The 18,876-nt window shown below is 55.0% G+C and overlaps 1 protein-coding gene across 5 annotated transcripts in view; it reads left to right on the top strand.

Annotated features, from left to right (window-relative positions):
- Positions 1-17,814, top strand: part of ALPL (alkaline phosphatase, biomineralization associated) — a 45,876-nt gene extending 28,062 nt beyond the window's left edge. For 3 of the 5 annotated variants that reach the window (XM_077150943.1, XM_077150945.1, XM_077150944.1), the window contains 10 exons: positions 3,308-3,427; positions 3,787-3,902; positions 5,191-5,365; positions 6,041-6,216; positions 9,247-9,390; positions 11,252-11,321; positions 13,437-13,571; positions 15,482-15,673; positions 16,073-16,192; positions 16,869-17,814. In XM_077150943.1, coding sequence (XP_077007058.1) covers positions 3,308-3,427; positions 3,787-3,902; positions 5,191-5,365; positions 6,041-6,216; positions 9,247-9,390; positions 11,252-11,321; positions 13,437-13,571; positions 15,482-15,673; positions 16,073-16,192; positions 16,869-17,137 — 1,517 coding nt within the window. In that variant the 3' untranslated portion in view covers positions 17,138-17,814. Of the gene's footprint in view, positions 1-1,781; positions 2,019-2,551; positions 2,613-2,920; positions 3,181-3,307; positions 3,428-3,786; positions 3,903-5,190; positions 5,366-6,040; positions 6,217-9,246; positions 9,391-11,251; positions 11,322-13,436; positions 13,572-15,481; positions 15,674-16,072; positions 16,193-16,868 lie in introns of those variants that run through there. The other 2 variants (XM_077150946.1, XM_077150947.1) reach the window with 2 other exon arrangements.
- The last annotated feature ends 1,062 nt before the right edge of the window (positions 17,815-18,876 follow it).

The raw sequence follows: 18,876 nt of genomic DNA, 5'->3' as shown, positions 1-18,876 counted from the left end.
CATGTATTAAATTTCATTCCTTTCTATGGCCAAATAACATTTCTTTGTATATACCATAATTTGTTTATCCAGTCATATGTTCTTGGAACTATATGCTGGTTTTGATTGTTTATTTTGTTCAACATTTCTGTACCTGTAGATGGAGATGGGAGCACTCTTTAGTGCTGGCCATTATATGGCTAAGCCTCAGTTTCTCCATCTGTCCAGTGGAGATGATAATTCTTCCTCTCTAGCAGCATGGGATAGCCACAGTTTCTTGCATTGTAATGGATGCACAATGAATGTTGGTCTCTTCTCTTAGGAAGAATTCATTTCAACAGGTGAAGAAATTGGGGTGGAGGCAGGGAACAGACCTTCCCCATGTCCCATGGCAAGATTGGGGCAGAGCTGGGCACAGAACTTAAACTGCCAGATTCCCAGGCCACTGCTTCTGCGGTCCTATGGTACCTTTCCATGTGCAGCCTTGGGGGTCTCAGGTCACTCTGGGATGGGGTCCCTGCCTTCTCAGCACTCACAGCCTGTTTGGATGAACCATAAGCAGATGGATGAAAATTGAAAAGGTGAAGAAGACAAAATGAAAGATCTTCAACCATCCAGCAATTCCATTTTTTTTCTGTTTCATTTCAGCCATTCTGATGGGTAGTAGTGATATTGACATTATGTTTTCTTTCTTTTTTAAAGTGTATAAATTTAAAATGTACAGCATAATGGATTTTTACATGCATTTGCACTCGTGTCACTGCCATTCAGCTCATTCCCTGTGTCCCTTCCAACCCATACCCTTGCCCCCAGCCAAAGGAAATTACTAGGCTTGGTCCTGCCACCATAGGCTAGTTTTGCCTGCTTTGACCATCATATGAAGGTAGTGTATACTGACAGCTTTATGGCCTGAGCATTTTCTCATGTCATTTAATCTTCTCCAAAAACAAACGGCCTCCCAGTTCTCATTTGTCCAAACGAGCCATCGTTGCATAAACCAGTCCTTCGGCGTGAAGTCAGTTTGACATCTGCTAAACTCCTCTCGAGGGGTCCTCTCCTCACCAGACCCCCAGTCTAGCAGGGAGCTAACCCAGCTGTGAGCCAGGCAAACCGGAGTCAGAGGCTGTGCAGAGGTACAGAGATTGGCCCTGGCAAATCCACCGAGCTTCCGGAGGAGCCACGGAGAATGAGAAAGTCCTTGCTGCCCAAATGGCATTTGAGGCAGAGGTCAAGCTCCTTGACCAAAGACCTAGCTTGGTGGTGTGCATGGCAGGAAAGCAGGGAGGAGATCAGAGCCGGCCTTGAGCCAGTGTGATCTCTGATGAAAACCGCAGGCCCAGGACTTATCACATTTAGTCCTTGAACTCTTTTCTTCAAAGCTCCCTTGGTAGCTACCTTTTCCCCCATTTTCCTGGAGCAGAAACGCTAGGGGAAGGAGCTTGCCTAGAGGCACAGAGCTGGAGGTTGGGACTCTGCCTGTGAGGTCTGCAACTGACCTCAGCAGACACTTGCAAAACAGAGGGTTAAACTGGGATCTGGAATTTGGGGTGAGATAAGAGGATTCTTTTCATCACTCGGCTGTGAAGGATAGGGGAAGGAAGCCCTGTAGGGAAGGATGGGTCCAGGCTTGAGGCAGGGAACAGCTTCTTCTGCTGCCTACCACGCAGTGGTCACAGAGACACGTGGGTGTGGGACCTTCCTGTGCCACTTCAGTCTCGGGACGCTCCGTCTCTTCATAGTGTGGAGAGAACAATGGTCCCCACGCTCCGAGGCCGGGGGGAGGACCATGGGGGTGCTGCTGTGTGCAGAGCGCTGGGCACACTGCCCGGACGCTGGGAGTGTGTGAGAAAGGAGGGCTGTTCCCCTGCAGCTGTCCTGCAAGGCAAGGGCGAGCCCGAGCTGCTGGAGCAGCGAGGCCCCTGGGCTCGGAGAAGAGCCTCCCGCCTCTCCCGGCCTCAACCTTCCTCGGATGCAATCCCTAAGGAGCTTCCCAGCTCCAGGATTCTGGATTCCAGCAGACGGCCAGGCAGATGGGTTCTGTAACCGCCACGGGCAGGGGTCTGGGGCCTCTGGTTGGAGGGAAACAGATTTCAAACCCTGGAGGTGGAACCATGAGGACAGGGGGCGGGGGCAACGGGGAGCTGCCAACTTTTTGTTGCTGTTGTTAGAGTGGTTGTAGGTTTTCAGAAAAATCATACAGAAAGCGTAGAGTTCCCATATATCCTCCCACATTGTTAACATTTTGCGTGAGTGTGGGAGCTTTGTTACAACTGATGAAACATTGGTATTTTATTAACTGTAGTCCGTGGTTTGCGTTAGGGCTCAGTCTTGTGCTGTGCAGTTCTATTCTACCAACTTTTGGTTGCCTCCGTGAGCCAGGCGTGTCACTTGCCTTATCTAATCAGGTCCTCACGATGACCCTGAGAGGAAGAGACAAGCAACCTTATTTGACAGGGGTGGAAACTGAGGCTCAGGGAAGCGACTTGCCCAGGGTCTCATGGCTGGTAGTTGGTGCTGTTGGGATTTGCACTGAGGTCTGTCGGGTACTAAACCTGTATTTTTTCCACTGGAGGGCTGATGGCTGGACACACACATGGAGCAGAAGAGAGCATTTTCTTCTCTGTAATGAAACTGTAAGCTGCTACTTTAATTAAGTTTTTTTTTTTAAACATGGGCAGGCACCGGGAATCGAACCCCGGTCCTCTGGCACGGCAGGCGAACATTCTTGCCTGCTGAACCACCGTGGCCCGCCCGTGCTGCTGCTTTAAATTTGATACATTAAATGAAGCGCAAATCTTGTCTTCCCAGCACTGCTTTGAATACTCTGGCTAAGAGGGATTCCCGCTGAACCTGCTTTAATGAATAAGCCAAGCAGAGTTTATAATTGATGGCTGGATACATCTGGGGACTCCTGCAGTTGGAAGTAGTTTGTTCTCTTGAATAGGTTAAATATTACCTTTCTAATTGCGCAAGCACAATTCATTTCATGCCTTAGCAGAACCTGTCTCTTCTGGGTGGAACGAAAGAGCTTGGGTTTTGGAGGGAAGCCCGGCTCTTCTAGTGTCTGGCAGTGCTGTGTGGTCTTGGGTGAAGTGCTTGGTGTCTCTGAGCCCTGGTTTCTTTCTGTAATTGGAGAGAAGACTCCAAGGTTCCCAGGCTTGTTCGGAGGAATTCACTGGAGTAATGATTGCCAACCACAAGGTGTGTTTGACATGGACAGTGCTGCCTCTTCCAGCCTCAGCCAGGACATGGGAAGTGTCTCTAAAGTATGGCAATGGGAAGCTGCCCCCACCTTCTACCAAATAACTCTGCCATCCTCTCTGTACAGAGAAAGAGAAAGACCCCAATTACTGGCGAAACCAAGCTCAGCACACCTTGAAAAATGCCCTGGGGCTCCAGAACCTCAACACGAAAGTGGCTAAGAATGTCATCATGTTCCTGGGAGATGGTGAGGCCTGGGGGCCTGAGGGAGGGGCGGGGTGATGACACCAGGGTTGGGCCCCAGGGCGCCAGACTGAGGTGAAGGGAGCTGAGCTGAGGAGCCTGGGGGCCCAGTGAGGGGGGAGGGAGGCATGTTTAAGAGGATGGGGGGGCAGGCTGTGGACCAAGAGATCTGCTCTGCCAGAAGGTCCCCTGAGGGTCTGGGGAGGAAGGGAAGAGAGGAACTGCCCAGTCACATTTACAGGGCCACCTGTTGGTGCCTACTGCCCACGCCCACCTCGGCTCTTGAGAGGTAGGGGTGCCCGAGAAGGCTGCTTGGAGAGGCAGGGAACCCAACAGACTGAGGCCTCCCCCACTGTGCCACAGGGATGGGTGTCTCCACGGTGACGGCTGCCCGCATCCTCAAGGGTCAGCTCCACCATAGCCCTGGGGAGGAGACCAGGCTGGAGATGGACAAGTTCCCCTTCGTGGCCCTTTCCAAGGTGAGCCCCGGCCCCAGCCCACCTGGTCCAAACCTCCCACTTCTCAACTTGGCAGCATGGAGGAGAGGGCAGGAGAGCTGGCGTCTGCTAGACCTGAGCTCCAGCCTGCTGCAGCCCGTGACAAGGCACATCCACCCTCCTGGGTCTCAGTAGCTCCACAGTGAAAGGAGAAAGGCAGTAGCTACCTCCCAAAACTTTGTAAAAGGCTTTAGCCCAGGGTGCATGGGTGGTTCAGTGGTAGAAGGCTTGCCTTCCATGCAGGAGACCTGGGTTTGATTCCTGGACCATGCACCTAAAAAAAAAATGGTTTTTATAAGTATAATATGCATAGAAACTGTGTACAGCAAACTGAACATGCCTGTATAACTAGCATCTGGGTCAAGCGATTGAACATGACTGCAGCCAGGGGTGCCCTTGAGCCCTCTCCAGCCACTAGCCCTACCCTGCCCGAGTTAGCCTCCACCCTGAACACCATCAGCTGTGCCTGCTTTTGTAATTTAGGCAAATGGGATTGTATAGTAGAGACTCTTTGGTGTTTGGCTTCTTACACTTAGGTTAATCTATATTGTTGTGGGTAGTTTTATTCCATTTATTTTCTCCAAAGACAGTGCAGGAAATTAATTAGATAACTGATGTAAAATGTTCTGTGCACTAGAGGGCAGCTGTTACTGGTGGTAGTACGTAGTGAACCTATTCCGGACACTCTGGGTGAGGCCCCAGGCCTCCCTTCTGGGGATCTAATGTGTTCTGTGCCTGCAGATTGCTCACAGGCCACTGGGGTAGGGAAACAGATAGTTCCAGAGTCTCTTTAAGGGAGGTGTGGGTGGCACGGTGGCTGTTAGGAGGAGGGGGTGCAGAGACATTAGCACCAACCCCATTTATTCTCACTCCCCCCTTGGCCATCTCCCCAATCTACATCCTGTTTCCCCCCCACTTTCCCCCATTTCCCCACTCCTTCAAGAACCCTTCTCTTTCCTCTCTGGAACTCGCCTGCCCCTTCCCCCTCCCGGGGTCCTGCCGCCAGCCCTAGACCCAGCAAGAAGCGTCGGCTGACCCAGCCAGACCCCCAACTCCTCTGCCAGACATTTCTCTCCCAGTGTTGGAGGGCTGGGTTCTGGTCCCTTCTCGCTGCCTGCGGTTGCCAGGGGCAGGAAGCTGGGGCGGGAAGCTGGGAGAACTGAGCAGGGCTCAGCCAAGGCTACAGGGGCTCTACCGTCCCCACGCCCCAGTGCCCGTGAGCATGCATGGGGGCGAGTGGCAGCTCCTGACCCCCTTTTCCTACCGGTAGACGTACAACACCAACGCCCAGGTCCCTGACAGCGCGGGCACTGCCACCGCCTACCTGTGTGGGGTGAAGGCCAACGAGGGCACCGTGGGGGTGAGCGCAGCGACCGAGCGCTCTCAGTGCAACACCACGAAGGGCAACGAGGTCACCTCCATCCTGCGCTGGGCCAAGGACGCTGGTGAGGGGCGGGGGCGGCGAGCAGTGGGGCCTGCATCCTCCCAGCCAGGCCATGGGGAGCAGGTAGGGCAAGAGGCTCTCCGGGCCTCTTCCGGCTCTGGTGTGGGAGTCCGAAACACCCATGGAATCCCTGGCACGATAGGGAAGGTGAGTGGCTTCCAGACCCATTGAAAATGTAGCCCCCTCCTAGGGAATAAGATGATGCTTCTAAAGGACCTAGCCCAGTGCCACTCCCAAGGGACTTCCGTGAATGTCTCCTCCTCCTTCCTTGGAATTGGAAGGACATATCCCCTGGAATCTGGGGACGAGGCAGATTGTCCCAAGTGCCAGAACTACACCGGACCTGAGTCCCTGGAGAGGGGTCCTGTGGGTGAAGATCTTGAAGGGCTTCCTGGAGGAGTGGTTCTTTGGGGTCCTTGAAGGCGACTAGGGGATTCCAGCCTAGGTGTTCACAGCTCAAGGGCAATGGAGGAGGGGAGGGTTACAAGGCAGAGTGTCTGATCTGCCAGGATACTTAGAGGCCCATCCCTCCCCCACACCCTCACCCGAAGGAAAACTGAGGCCCCGGAGGTCTGCAGACCTGGAGGGAGGTCAGTCGTTAGCTGGGAGGGGGCGGCAAAGGCAGTGTGGACACCCCACCTCCAGATGATGCCGACCTCTCCTTCCTGTACCCCAGGCAAATCCGTGGGCATCGTGACAACCACGCGCGTGAACCACGCCACGCCCAGCGCGGCCTACGCCCACTCTGCCGACCGGGACTGGTACTCGGACAACGAGATGCCCCCAGAGGCTCTGAGCCAGGGCTGCAAGGATATTGCCTACCAGCTCGTGCACAACATCAGGGACATCGAGGTGAGTGCAGGGCAGGTGGGGCCTCCAATGGGTGAGAGGCCGTGGGCCAGGGGTGACCCCAGAAAAGTAGCTTGGCCCAACTCGCTGCACACCCAGGAGGGCTCCCAGCCTACTAGGGGATCTGTGGTCAGGGAGAGAAAGCACTGGAGAATTTTGCTGATGTGGCCACCACCACACTCCAAGAATCCAGCGCCCAGGGATTATGCCCTAAATTGGGACCTGGTGCTACCCTCCCTTCAACATGGGAGGTAGGGTGGCACAGTGGCAGTCTGAGGGGAGTTCCTGCCCCCAACACTCAGACCGACACACTTGCTAGAGTCCCACACACTTGCTGGCAGGTGGACATGTGCAACCCAGAGGCTGTGTTTGCAGTGGCTAGTGCAACCTCCCATCTGCAACTCCCTAGCTAGCTCTGCGACCTTGGGTCAGTTACCTAACCTCTCTGAGCCTCCATTGCCCCTCTGTGAAGTGCACCCAGCTTATAAGCCCTTGTAAAAGCCGCACACAATGAGCCCTGCAGAGCGGAGCATGGGTCCTGACACCTAGTGGCAGCATTTATAGATGAGCCCCATGCCCCCCTCAAAGTTCACATGCACATGCTGTTTGGTCCCGTGCAGGCAAGTAACACACCTGCCCCCTGGCCCTGCACCCCAAAAGCGCCATACATCCAATTGCCCAGGTGGGTCCCTACTCTGTTCTTAAATGAGAACTCCTGTTTTCAAACACTTGTGACCCACTGTAGGTGGGGGATGAAGAAGGAAAGGGACCCCCAAAGTCTGGAAAAGGGGGTTCAGTGAGACAAAGGAAGAGCCCTCAGGTCCCAGGTACCCCTCACCCCTCACCTCTGTTTCTCCCCACAACCAGGCAGTTCGCTGGCTCCCAGGCTTGCGCTTGACCACCCTCCCCTGTATCCCCCACCCAATTTCTGAGTGCCACCAGGTCCTTCTCCTGGCCTGTGTTTTTCTCTTCTGTGTGGGGGATCAAGTACCCCCTTTCAGAGCAAAGAGTCCCGTTGGCCCCTCTCAGTGAGTGGACATTTAAGGCAAAACCACCCCATCCTGGTGGCATCCACCCGACACGTGACCAGAGCGAGTCTTTGCCTCTTGGAGCCTCAGTTTCCCCACCTGTGCAACAAAAACAGAGAGCCCCACCTGCCTCCTCCTGGGGCTGTTGGAGGCCGAGATGAGGTCATGGGTGTGAGAACATTTGTGGTACAAGCACAGATAATTATGGGGCTGCTCTTTACAGAGATTTGGCAGAAACAGCCCGGGATGGGGTCGGGAGCTTGAGGGAAAGCCGAGGAGGAGGAGGGGCAGGAATTCCCAACTGAGGATCAGGGGTGGTCCTCAGGGGCTGCTGGGGGGCGTGCTCTCTGCACAGGGGTGAGTGGCAGCAGGGCACACGTGTGAGCACTCCTCTCCCTCCTGCCTCTCCTCTCTCTTCCTCCTTTCTGTCCTGGTCCCATGGCCCCTTTGTGCCCCACTACCCCTAAAGCCCCTGAGTCCCCAGGCCATACATGAAACAAAAATCCTGGTATCCGCCCTGAAAATAAATATCTTCTGCTAAAAAAAAAAAGAAAAAGAAAGAAAGACACAAACCCAAACCCCAAAGCCAAACAGCAAGTCTGTTATTTGGGAGTTTAATGAGCGCGTGTGAAGTCCCTGCCGGGCTGGAAATGATGAGGCTCCAGGCGAGAACATTGGGGCTTCGTTTTCCACTCTGAGACAGAGCCAGGGGGCCAGGTTCTGCGGGACAGCAGGGGAGGGGCAGGACCAGTGACCCTGCCTAGCTGGGAGTGAGAAGCCTGCCTCCCTGGAAACAGTTTTACTTCTCTTACTTCTGGAAGTGGAAATACCCACCATTAGGACACAGCCCATGGGTGCTGGAGCCCACACTGGGTTATTAGGTTCCTTCTTTGGCCAGTACCATTAGTCCATTTTGTAGGTAAAGAAACCAAAGCTCAGGAAGATGAAGTGACAGGCCCCGGGCGGCAGGATTCAAACCCAGGCCCTGCATCCCTGACTGTCCAGCGCCCTGTGAAGGGGCTGTCCTGGGGTGTCGTCCCCACGTCCAGCCTCAGCCCAGGCTCCGGGCTCCCTCTGCACCCTGGGTTCTGACGAGGGAAACAGAGTGGAAGGTCGAGAAGGGGCCTATAGGATACCAAGCCTGGGGGCAGTGGGCCCAGGGCCTGGGCCAGAGCCCGCGGTGACAGGAGGACACCGGTGTGGTAGCCACGGCGGGCTGCGGCTGTTTTGCTCTTGGCCTCTGTTTTAAAAATAGTCAGGACTTCAAACATGGACTCCCAAGGAAAACAAACAGCCCTGCGTCGTCCGCCCGCGCATGCCAGCCGGGGTGGGTAAAATTAGCCTGGCAGTGATGGCACAGACAGCGAGTCCCGGCCCCACTGTTTGTCCAGGCTGCAGTGGGCTGGCTCCCAGCGGGGCTGCCCTGGCCTCTGGGTATCCCGCTGCTCACTGGGGGAGAGGAGGCTCCTGGATGCACTGTCCTTGGCTCTGCGGACACAGCAGAGGCCTGGCCCTGGAGTCAGAGAAGACCTGGGTTCAAATCCTGGGTTCTGTCATTTACTGGCTGTGTGACCTGGAGGGAAAGAAATCACCTTTCTGTGCCATTTCTTTATTTGGGAAATGAAACGACACCGATTCCGTCGCAGGCTTGGTGTAAAGCTGGATAATGTTTCCTAAGTGCTTGACATGGCAGTGAGTGCTCAAAAAATGATCTTATTCTTATAAAAGAGGGAGTTATGTGTCAGGTTTCTGGAAAGCTAGTTAAGGTGGGTCATCATGAGCTCCAATATTTCACCCCAGAAGCCCCTGAAAACATTCAAAAGACCCATGATTCTGTCTTCATGATGAGAAGGAAGTTAGTTTTTCTTCTCAGAGCTGGGAAAGTAGAGCATCAGGGCAGAGAGCTTTGAACCTAGCACAGGCGTCCAGCTCTCCAGGCGGAGGCCACTGGGCTTCTGGGGGTCCTGGGACCCCAAGGTGCACTGATGGCCTCTGTCTTGTTTAGGTGATCATGGGCGGCGGCCGAAAGTACATGCTCCCCAAGAACAGAACGGACGTGGAGTATGAGATGGATGAGAAGGCTCGCGGCACGAGGCTGGATGGCCTCAATCTCATCGATATCTGGAAGAACTTCAAACCGAGACACAAGGTAGCCGGGCCCAGCCCAGGTGGCTGCAGAGCAGCCTGCAGCAGGGCGGTGGGGGGCTGGGGCCGGGTGACCCCTCTGTGGCTTTGTAATTCTTACCTCGAAGTGTTTTCGTAGGACCAAAATGGGCTAACAGAGAGAGAAATGGCTCATAGAAGGTGATCAGTCAGTTCTCCTGTAGGAATTGGGCACTAGAGTAATGAGGCGGGAAAACCTGAGCTCCTACTGTGTGGGGGGCCCTTGGTGGGGCACGGAGGGCAAAAGATGAATCAGATGGTCAAGAAAAATCAGAATGGAATGCTGCGTGCTAGATGGGGGCGAAGCCCCAGAACTATACAAGGGAGGGGCTGAGACGCCTGAGCAAGCAAGAAGATGGGGCAAGAGTTGCTGGAGAGGCAGGATGGATGGAGGACTTCACAGGCAGAGGAGGCGCGGAGGAGGGCGCAGCTGGCTGGGGAGTGTGCAAGCACTGGCCCGCGGGGCAGCTCTCCGCAATGGGTTCCCTTTGACCGGGCGAGGGATGGGCTGGGGAAGGGAGGCTGGAGCCGTGGGAATGGGCCCTGACTCTGACTCCTTGGAGAGGCTTCTGGCCCTTTCAATCTGCGGCTGCGGGACCTGGGGCAGCTGGCGTCTGGAAATGACTGTGGTCAGGGCTGAAGGCTGTGGAGAGCAGCCTGGCAGCCACTTTGATGTCATTCTGTGTTTGGGTTTCTGAGGTTCCAGGACTCGGCCCTACCCGCCCCCCCCCCCCCCCCCAAAGGAGGCCTCGTGGGATGGGGCTGGACCAAAGTTTCATGGGGGGGGGCAGGGAGGTGGCCCCCCGAGGCAGAGGGTGACTGTGCTACTTTGACTCTTTCCCATTCCTCCTGAGTTGTCTCAGGCTGGGCCAGAGCCCCACCCCACCCTCAGACTCAGTTTCTGTATGTGGGGAAAATGGGGCTAGAGCTTAATCCTTCTTGCTCAGGCAAGGTGCTGTCCCTGGAGCTCAGTCTAGATGCTATGAGGGAGAGACAGGACCCACACCCCTGCCTGGGCCTGGGCCCAACAGGGTGTGACTGCAGGGTCCTGGGTAGGCCATGCAGTCCTAGAAAATCGTGGGTTCTCGATTCCATCCACCTTTACCATTGAGTAGCTACATCATCTCTGTGCCTCAGTGTCCTCATCTGTAAAATGGGAATAACAGTAGTTACTCATTGGGCTGGACTGAGGGTTAGGTGAGATAACACAGGAAGGAGAGCCGCCTTGGTGAAGCAGGGGTGGAGACCAAAGCCCTACTTTCTCAGCCTCTCTCCCCTTTCCCCACAGCAGCCCCTGAAGCTCTTCCAAGGAAAAAGTTTGAAAACCACTGAGCCCAATGGCATGGCCCAGAGGAGGCAAGGGAGTCTCCTAAGGACACACAGCTGATTCTTGGCAGCTGCAGAACTCCCAAGCCTGGCCGGCCACTTCCTGTGGTCTCTTTGCCCTGGGGAGGCAGCACTTCCTTTAGGTTCCCCACTAAGAGAGTCCCCAGAACGAACAGCCCATTTCCCCAGTGGGCACTTGAAACCCCTGGTGGCCCACACCTCCCTCTTCCTTTGCCCCATGATCCTTCGTTTAGAACACTCCCCCTTGACTCTACTTGTCCTCCAAGTCCCCATTAGAATAGGCTAAGTCCCCATTAGCCCTCCCTGGTTCCTGCCTCTGGGCTGTTGTAGCCCCCTTGGTATTCCCTGCATTACACTTGCCTATTTATTTGTGATTTTCTTCAGGGAAGCACAGTAGGACTTAAAGGAGGGATTGTTAACTGCCTAAAAGAGCAGATAAATAAATGCCTTCCTTCCACTGCCCGAAGCCTCCCTTGTGCTAACGCGGCCCTTCCTCCTAGCACTCCCACTACGTCTGGAACCGCACTGAACTCCTGACCCTCGACCCCCGCAAGGTGGACTACCTCTTGGGTAAGTGGAGGGGGATGGAGTGGAGGACCCCCAGCCGGGCATCCCGTGGCCGGGATTGTGAGTCCAGCAGCTGGGGCCAAAGCCGCAGTCTGGCTCCCCCACCCCCATGTAGGGGCCTTTGTCCTCAGCCTCCAGGACCCAGGAGGGGTAAAGAAGGGAGTTCTGGTTCATGGAATTAGGCCTGGAATCTGCTGGCTGTGCAGGGTGACGAGCCCAACAGGCAGAAGGGCAAACAAGCTCAGAGAGGGCGAGCAGCGTGTGACGTGCCACGCAGCTGATTGGAATTATGTCCCAGGCAAATGGGAGCCCTGGTTGGGAGCTGGAACCTGGACAGGTCCTGGGCTGGGGGGCAGGGGGACCTGGAGCCAGTTCTCCTGGGTGGCCGAGGGGAGGAGCCAGCCATGCAGGTCTCTGCTGGTCCTACTGGGGATTGCCCTCCCTCCCCGGAGGACGGGGAACAGGCAAGGAGCCGAGGGCAGCACCAAGCTTGTTGGAACACGGTCCCGAAGCTAGGGGTCGAGCAGGTTGGGGGCCCTGGAACCACCAAGCACACATCCGGGTCCTCCCTCCCACTGAGCATGTGGGAGCAAAATCTCCAGCAAACATTTCCCAAGGAGCATAGTTCCCGGCCCTGGGCAAGTCATGGGAGATGATGGGCTCCAAGCTGGGTACCTGGAGGGTCCCCCAGCCATACACCCGGCCCTCTGTCCGGCCACACAGCACCCTCTCACACACCTGACCCGGGCTGTATAGAGGGACGCATGTACCCATGTGTGTAGTTTTAACAGTTCCACTCGTGGACCTTAGAGCCAGAGTGAGTTCAAATCCCAGCTCACCACCTGTGAGCTCTGTGGCCTTGGGCAAGGGATTTCTATCAAGTGTGGATAATAACAGGGCCTCCTGGGGCCACCATGAAGATTACATGAGCCCTGGCCTTGAATGCATTATCTGATGCTGGGTGACAAATTCCCCCATGCTTAGAGTAAACATCTGTTACCTCACACAGTTTCTTTGGGCAGGAATTTGGGGGCAGCTTAGCTGGGCAGTTCTGACTTGGTCTTTCCCATGGCCGTGGCCCCCTGGAGCCTTCCTTGTCTGGGGCTGGGAATCCCTCATGTGACCCAGCAAGCAGGAGGGCTCTGGTCCCCGCCAGGTGGAACTGTCCCCAGAATGCCTGAGTGGCCTCCTAGCATGGTGACCGCCTTTCCCCAGAGATGCAGCAGTATGCAAGGTGGAAGCCAGCTGCCCTGCACCCCGGCCTTGGAAGACACACCCTGTCATTCCCACAGTATTCTATTGGTTATAAGGTTAGCTTTTGGAGAGGCTACACATGTGGAACCTGTGACATGGGCAAGGAATGGATCACTCTCCTTATTTCAAGCTCAGTGAGTGGAAGGGACGGAGATCCCAAACCCTCTGCTGATTCACTGCACAGGCCACTGTGCCCATCAGACCTGGTGTGTAAACAGGTGCCCACACAGGATGCCCCACCGAGGCCATGGTGCCAGGAAGGCCCTCCAGGCTGGGGAGACGCCAATGGGTTTGTTCCCAGATCTTCCACTTACCAGCTAAAAATAGCAGCTTCCTGGAGCCCCAAGCTTCAGTCTCCTCCTCTATAAAATGGACGTGGTGTTGTCACCTAAGCAGCAGTCATGTGATTTGAAGGAGGCAGCATTTCCTAAGCAACTGGCATAATCCTAGGCCTTCAAGGGCCATCCAGATAAGGTTCCTTCCCTCTTATCACACCTGTGTTCCGTGTGACACCTCAGTTTCCTTGGGGGTTGTTTTGGTTTGGTAAAGCTGACAAAATGCAATAAACCAGGCATGGACTGGTTTTTAACAATGGAGATTTATTAGCCTACAACTATACAGTTCTAAGGCCGTGAAAATGTCCAAATAAAGGCATCATCAGGACAGTTCCTTCTCCAAAGACTGGTTACTGGCAAGCTTGGGCTCCTCTGTCAGGTGGTAAGGCACGAGGTGACATCTGCTGGTCCTTCTCTCCCGGGTTTCGTTCTTCCAGCTTCTGGCTTCAGTGGCTCCTTCAGGCTACTACAGGGGTCCCCTACCAGTGTCCTGGTTCTCACCAGCCATGCCTCCTTGTGTTCTCCTCAGGTCTCTTTGAGCCAGTGGACCTGCAGTACGAGCTGAACAGGAACAATGTGACTGACCCGTCACTCTCTGAGATGGTGGCAGTGGCTCTCAAGATCCTGAAGAAGAACCCCAAAGGCTTCTTCTTATTGGTGGAAGGTAGGAGCCTGGGGGCAGAGCTGCTTATCAGGCTGGATATGGAGAGGGCATGTCAGTCTTAAAAATCCAGGATGGCTTCCTGAAAGAGGAAGCAAGTTGCTTCCTTTTTTTTTTTGGTGGGGTTGGGGGGCCCTACCCAAGGCCTATCGCTAGAGGAGTGTACAGTTCTCTCCAAATCCACAGGCCTTGGCTTTCCAGTGCTGGGTGCCACACCCAACATTTACAGGGTTCCCTGCCGCTGTCGCAGGCCCTGGAGTCCCACGTGAGTGCTGCCATGCTCTGGCTGTGGGACCCTCCCGTGCACATTTCTGTAAAATGAGGATAAAAACTGAATGCCTTGGGTGGTGCGACGGTGGCTCAGTGGCAGAATTCTCGCCTGCCATGCTGGAGGCCTGGGTTTCCTGGTGCCTGCCCATGTGAAAAAAAAAACAAACAAAAAAATCTGTATGCCTTGTAGAGGGGCTGTGAGCATCATTGCATTCAGAGACATAAAGTACTTGGAACAGGCCCAGCAGAAAACAGATGCTCAGTGTTTCTATTATCCTCCTCATCATTATTACTGTACAATAATACAATTGTATTAATCATTATATAATAGCTAAGTTAGTAACAATAGGAAGTATAAAGAAGTGATAAAGATATCAGAATCTGCCAAAGTCCTAACAGCTCTTGTTCTCCGGGTTCCTAATTTTGCCTCGCCGGGATGCACACGTAGCATATGCTCTCATCAGCACACACTCAGACACATTTGGACAAACTTGCACACGCACTCTCTCACCACATGTAGACACACAGGTCCCTCTGCCCTCCAGAGGTCGGTGACCACCAGCCTGGCTTGGCTGCTTTCTTGCCAACCCCCAGGGTTCCCATTCAAGCATGGAGGTCTTGGCCTGGCCCCGAACAGGCCTCGTGACGCCAAGGAACCAGCCAGGGGCCAGTGGTGGTGAGCAGGGCTCCCCGGGGAATGGTCGTCTTTGTGAGCCGCGCCAGGGCTGGGCCAGTTGCTCACAAAGCCACAACAAAGGGAGGACCCACCCTGCCAGCCCGCCAGGCCAAGAGTGGTGGAGGCCCAGGCCGCTGGGAAGAGCGGGCGCCCAGGCTCAGACCCTCAGAGCCGGGAGTGTCCACCCAGGCAGCATCGGGCCACACGGCACTCAGCCGCAGGGCCAGGCACAAAGCCAGGCCTCCTGTGCACGCCTGGGGGAAGCGGGCGGGGGGCAGGTTCAGCAAGCCCTGTGGAGCCTCCCATTGGCACTGCCCGGGCACAGGGGTCTTCACCACCCTTTTGGCCTGAGAAGCTGCCATGCTTTGCTGTTACAGATGGGGTCCTCATGGCGGGAAGAAGAAAACAAAGGCTCTATTAGAGTGTCACACTTGAATTCAAACCCTAGTAAATTCTACCTTTTGGCACTTGATTTCCCCACTCCAGACCTCAATATTTCCATCAGTAAAGTAGGGCTGATCATACCCATCTCTGCCCAGGGTATTGTGAAGGGGAATGAAATACCAGCTTATGTGCCTGGTTCACAGCAGGTACTCAGGCATGCTCGCCCCACCCCACCCACCACCCTACCCCTGGGAAGTTCTTAAGTCTCACGCAGTGGAAGAAATGGTGCTGGAAGCAGCGTGGGGTGGAGGAAAGAGCACAAACTTTTCATTTAATGGAGCTGCTTAAAAGCAGATCTTGGCTTTGTGGTTTCCTTTATGTGTGACTTTAATCAAGGGACTGTCCCTCTCTGAGTCTCTGAGGGTTGAATGGCTGCCTAACAGCAAATAGTAGGTTCTGGGCAAAGGTTACAGCCCTTCCCTATCAAAAGAAGGGTTAATCCGGCAGTCGTGGAGGGGGCGCTTGGGTGCAGGTCTTTCTCCCCCTCCCCCCTCACTCGAAGCCTTTGCCTTGGCGTCTCAAGGAGGCAGGATTGACCATGGGCACCATGAGGGCAAAGCCCAGCAGGCACTGCATGAGGCCGTGGAGATGGACCAGGCCATAGGGCTGGCAGGCACCATGACCTCTCTGGAAGACACACTGACCGTGGTCACTGCCGACCACTCCCACGTCTTTACGTTCGGTGGATACACCCCTCGTGGCAACTCTATCTTTGGTAGGTGGGCACTCTCAGGGTCTCCTGTCTGCCCCCCGGGAGCAGGCGTGGCCTGGGGGAAAGCCAGCAAGCTCTGGGCCTGGCACCTGGTGGGGACTCAGTGAGAACTGGGTAGGGAACAGACAGGATGAGGGATGGAGTGGATAGACAGACAAGCGGATGGGACAGAGGGTGGGTGGACGGACGGACTGACAGGCGGGAGGGAGGGTGGATGTGGGCATCATGAGAGCTGGAGGACGGTTGGTTACAAGTAGGTAAGTGTTTGGAAGGTGACTTCATCGGTGGTTTGGGGCCCTTCAAAGGGGTTCCCGGGGGGTTGCGGACCACTGGGGAGCCCCAGCTGGGGACTGGACACCTGGTGCCCCAACGTGACCCCAGGGCCGCCCCCTCCCTATGCAGGCCTGGCCCCCGCGGTGAGCGACGTGGACAAGAAGCCCTTCACCTCCATCCTGTACGGCAACGGGCCTGGCTACAGGCTGGTGGGCGGCGAGCGGGAGAACATCTCCACGGTGGACTTCGGTGAGGCTGCCAAGCCCCAGGCCCGGGGGGACGCGGCGGGGCATAGGGGGCCCAGGGTCCTGCTCCGGGACAGGCTTGGGCGCAGAGCCTAGGCTCGTGGTCAAGGTTAGCGACCTCGGAATAGCCAGGACGTGGGTGAGAGCAATCCCAATTTAAATCCCAGGGTGACATTGGGCACGTAGCTTCACCCTTCCCAGCCTCTCCCCAGGTTGTCAGGAGGAATAAATGGATGTGGTGAATTCAGGGTCGGGCCAGGCACGTGCTTGTTTCATCTTTACTGGCTGTTTAATATTCCAATATAGGAAACTCCCCCACTTTTTCCTCCAATTCCATATTGTTCAATGTTCATTATTGTTCTTGATTCCTCATTTGTTCCTGTGGACCCAACCAATGGTAAGATGCAAACCCCACTCCCTGGGTTCACTCTTCCCTGCTAATGTAGACAGCCTGGATGGGTTATTTTCTTCCAGGGATCGAGATTACAGGCTCTTATGTCAGAACAGCTTCGGGTTAGAATCTTGTCATCTTGGGCACTATGACTTCCCCATCCTGACCCTCCATATCGTCTTCTCTAAAATGGGGGCGGTCAAACCAGTCGGGCAGGGGCGCCGCGGTGCCGCCCGCCCGGTGCCCGGTGCCCGGCAGGCTCTCAGCGAGGGTCTCCTCCGGCCCCCAGCTCACAACAACTACCAGGCCCAGGCGGCCGTGCCCCTGCGCTACGAGACCCACGGCGGGGAGGACGTGGCGGTCTTCGCCAAGGGCCCCATGGCTCACCTGCTGCACGGCGTCCACGAGCAGAACTACATCCCCCACGTGATGGCCTACGCGGCCTGCATCGGCGCCAACCGCGACCACTGCGCCTCGGCCGGCTCCGCAGGCGGCCCCGCGCCGGGGTCACCACTGCTGCTGCTGCTGCTGCTGCTGCCCCTGCACGGCCTGTTCTGAGGGGCCGGGGCTCAGGCACCCACGAGCCCGCGACATGGTCGGCGCGGCCCGCCTGCCCGGGCAGCCCCCACCTCGGGGGCGGGAGGCAGAGCCCTCCACGGCCTCCACAGCGGCCAGAAAGAGACCCAGGAAACCAAAGTCTGCCACCCGCCGGGCTCCACGCTGGAATCCTCCCCTGAGGTCCAGACCAGTTCCTGGCTTCCGTCCTCCGCTCCTGCCCTACTGCCCCTTTGGCCAGGGTAGGTTTCTCCTGGGCAGGCCGAGGACACAGACTGCAGAAATTCTCAAAGCCACCCATCTTATTTTTCTAGCAAACCTACTTCCCCAGAGCTCTAGAGGCCCTGGAGACTCCATGGAACATTCCCACCCTCACCTCCTTCCTTCTGGAACCCACCACGCCCCACCCCAAGCCCAGGGCTGCCTGCAGAGGACACCTCTGCTCGGGATGGGGCTTGGCTCACTCGCTCATTCCAAGGCTGCCTGGGGTCCCCCAGGAAGTCCCCTCCTGGGAACGGCCGCCCGGTCCCAGCGAGACCTGTGAGGCCCACATTTTCCAGCTCCGAACGTGCACGCCAGCTCCGCCCTAAGCAATTCCTGTTTGGAATGGCAAAAATTGTCTTTTTTTGGTCTTGGTTAAAAGGGAACACAAAACATTTAAATAAAACTTGCCAAATATTTCTGAGGACAGAGCTGAGTCTTTGTGGTCAGTGAAGAAGAGACCGGAATGAACTAATTTCTCAGGGAATACTGAGTAGTGCTAAGCATAGAGTTAGGTCTTAAGAGTTTAATGGTGAACAGGACACATAGTTCCTTGTCCTTTCAGCCTGGCTTGAGATTGTGTTTTCTTTCCATTCTTGATCGTCACAAATGGGTGCTGGGGTCAGGATGGTACCTGACACTGGGGGTATACAGAGTCCCCAGGCTTGCTCCTCTTGTCGTGTTGGAGTGAAAGTTCCCATAATGGTAGGTATTGCAGCAACTGACACTGGTTATGCCAAGCTCTATGCTTGAGGATTTATATGGATTCCTTTCATTTAATCCCCACTGGGGAGTAGATCCTCGTCATCCATGTTTATAGATGACAAAATCAAAGACGTGGGAAGTTATGTGACTGCCCAAGTTCCCCCAGATTTATAAATTGTGGCATTGGGATTTGAATACAGGTCTGTCTTATTCCAAGGCTCATGCATTTAACACCATGGTTTTTAATGTGTTTCCAATCTGCCAACCGTATTCCGAGACAGGCAATACTGACTCAAACCAGAGACCAGTTCAATGTGAAAGATTAGAAACCATTTGTCAGAAGTGGGAGATCCTTCAGGAATGAAAATACAACTGAGCTGAACATTTCTCTCTGAGCTTCCTAGCAGTCCTGACAAAAAAAGGGAAGCATGGCCAAGCTAGTACAGGGATTAAAAGATGACTGCGCATGCACACATCCTGGTTAGAACAAAGAGCCTCCCCATCTTGGACTATGTACTGTACAGTTTCCCAGATGTGATGTTCAAACCACCTTCACAATTTTTGCCATATCCCTGTACCATAATTTCCTAAACATTTTTCTTTAAATTCACATCTTTAAGCAACCAACTTTGAAAAGCTCATCAATACTTCCTGACTCAACTTACACGTCTTAGGGGTGGGCAAAGCATACTTTGTGTCACAGGTTAGATTTCCCCAGAGGCAGACCACAAGGCATTGACTTAAGAGCAAGTAGTTTTATTGATGAGACGATTCCA

Source organism: Tamandua tetradactyla, chromosome 2, assembly GCF_023851605.1.
Source record: "Tamandua tetradactyla isolate mTamTet1 chromosome 2, mTamTet1.pri, whole genome shotgun sequence".
Taxonomy (NCBI): Eukaryota; Metazoa; Chordata; class Mammalia; order Pilosa; family Myrmecophagidae; genus Tamandua; species Tamandua tetradactyla.
Note: the sequence above shows the minus strand (reverse complement) of the source record. Positions and strands in the feature narration are given on the sequence as shown.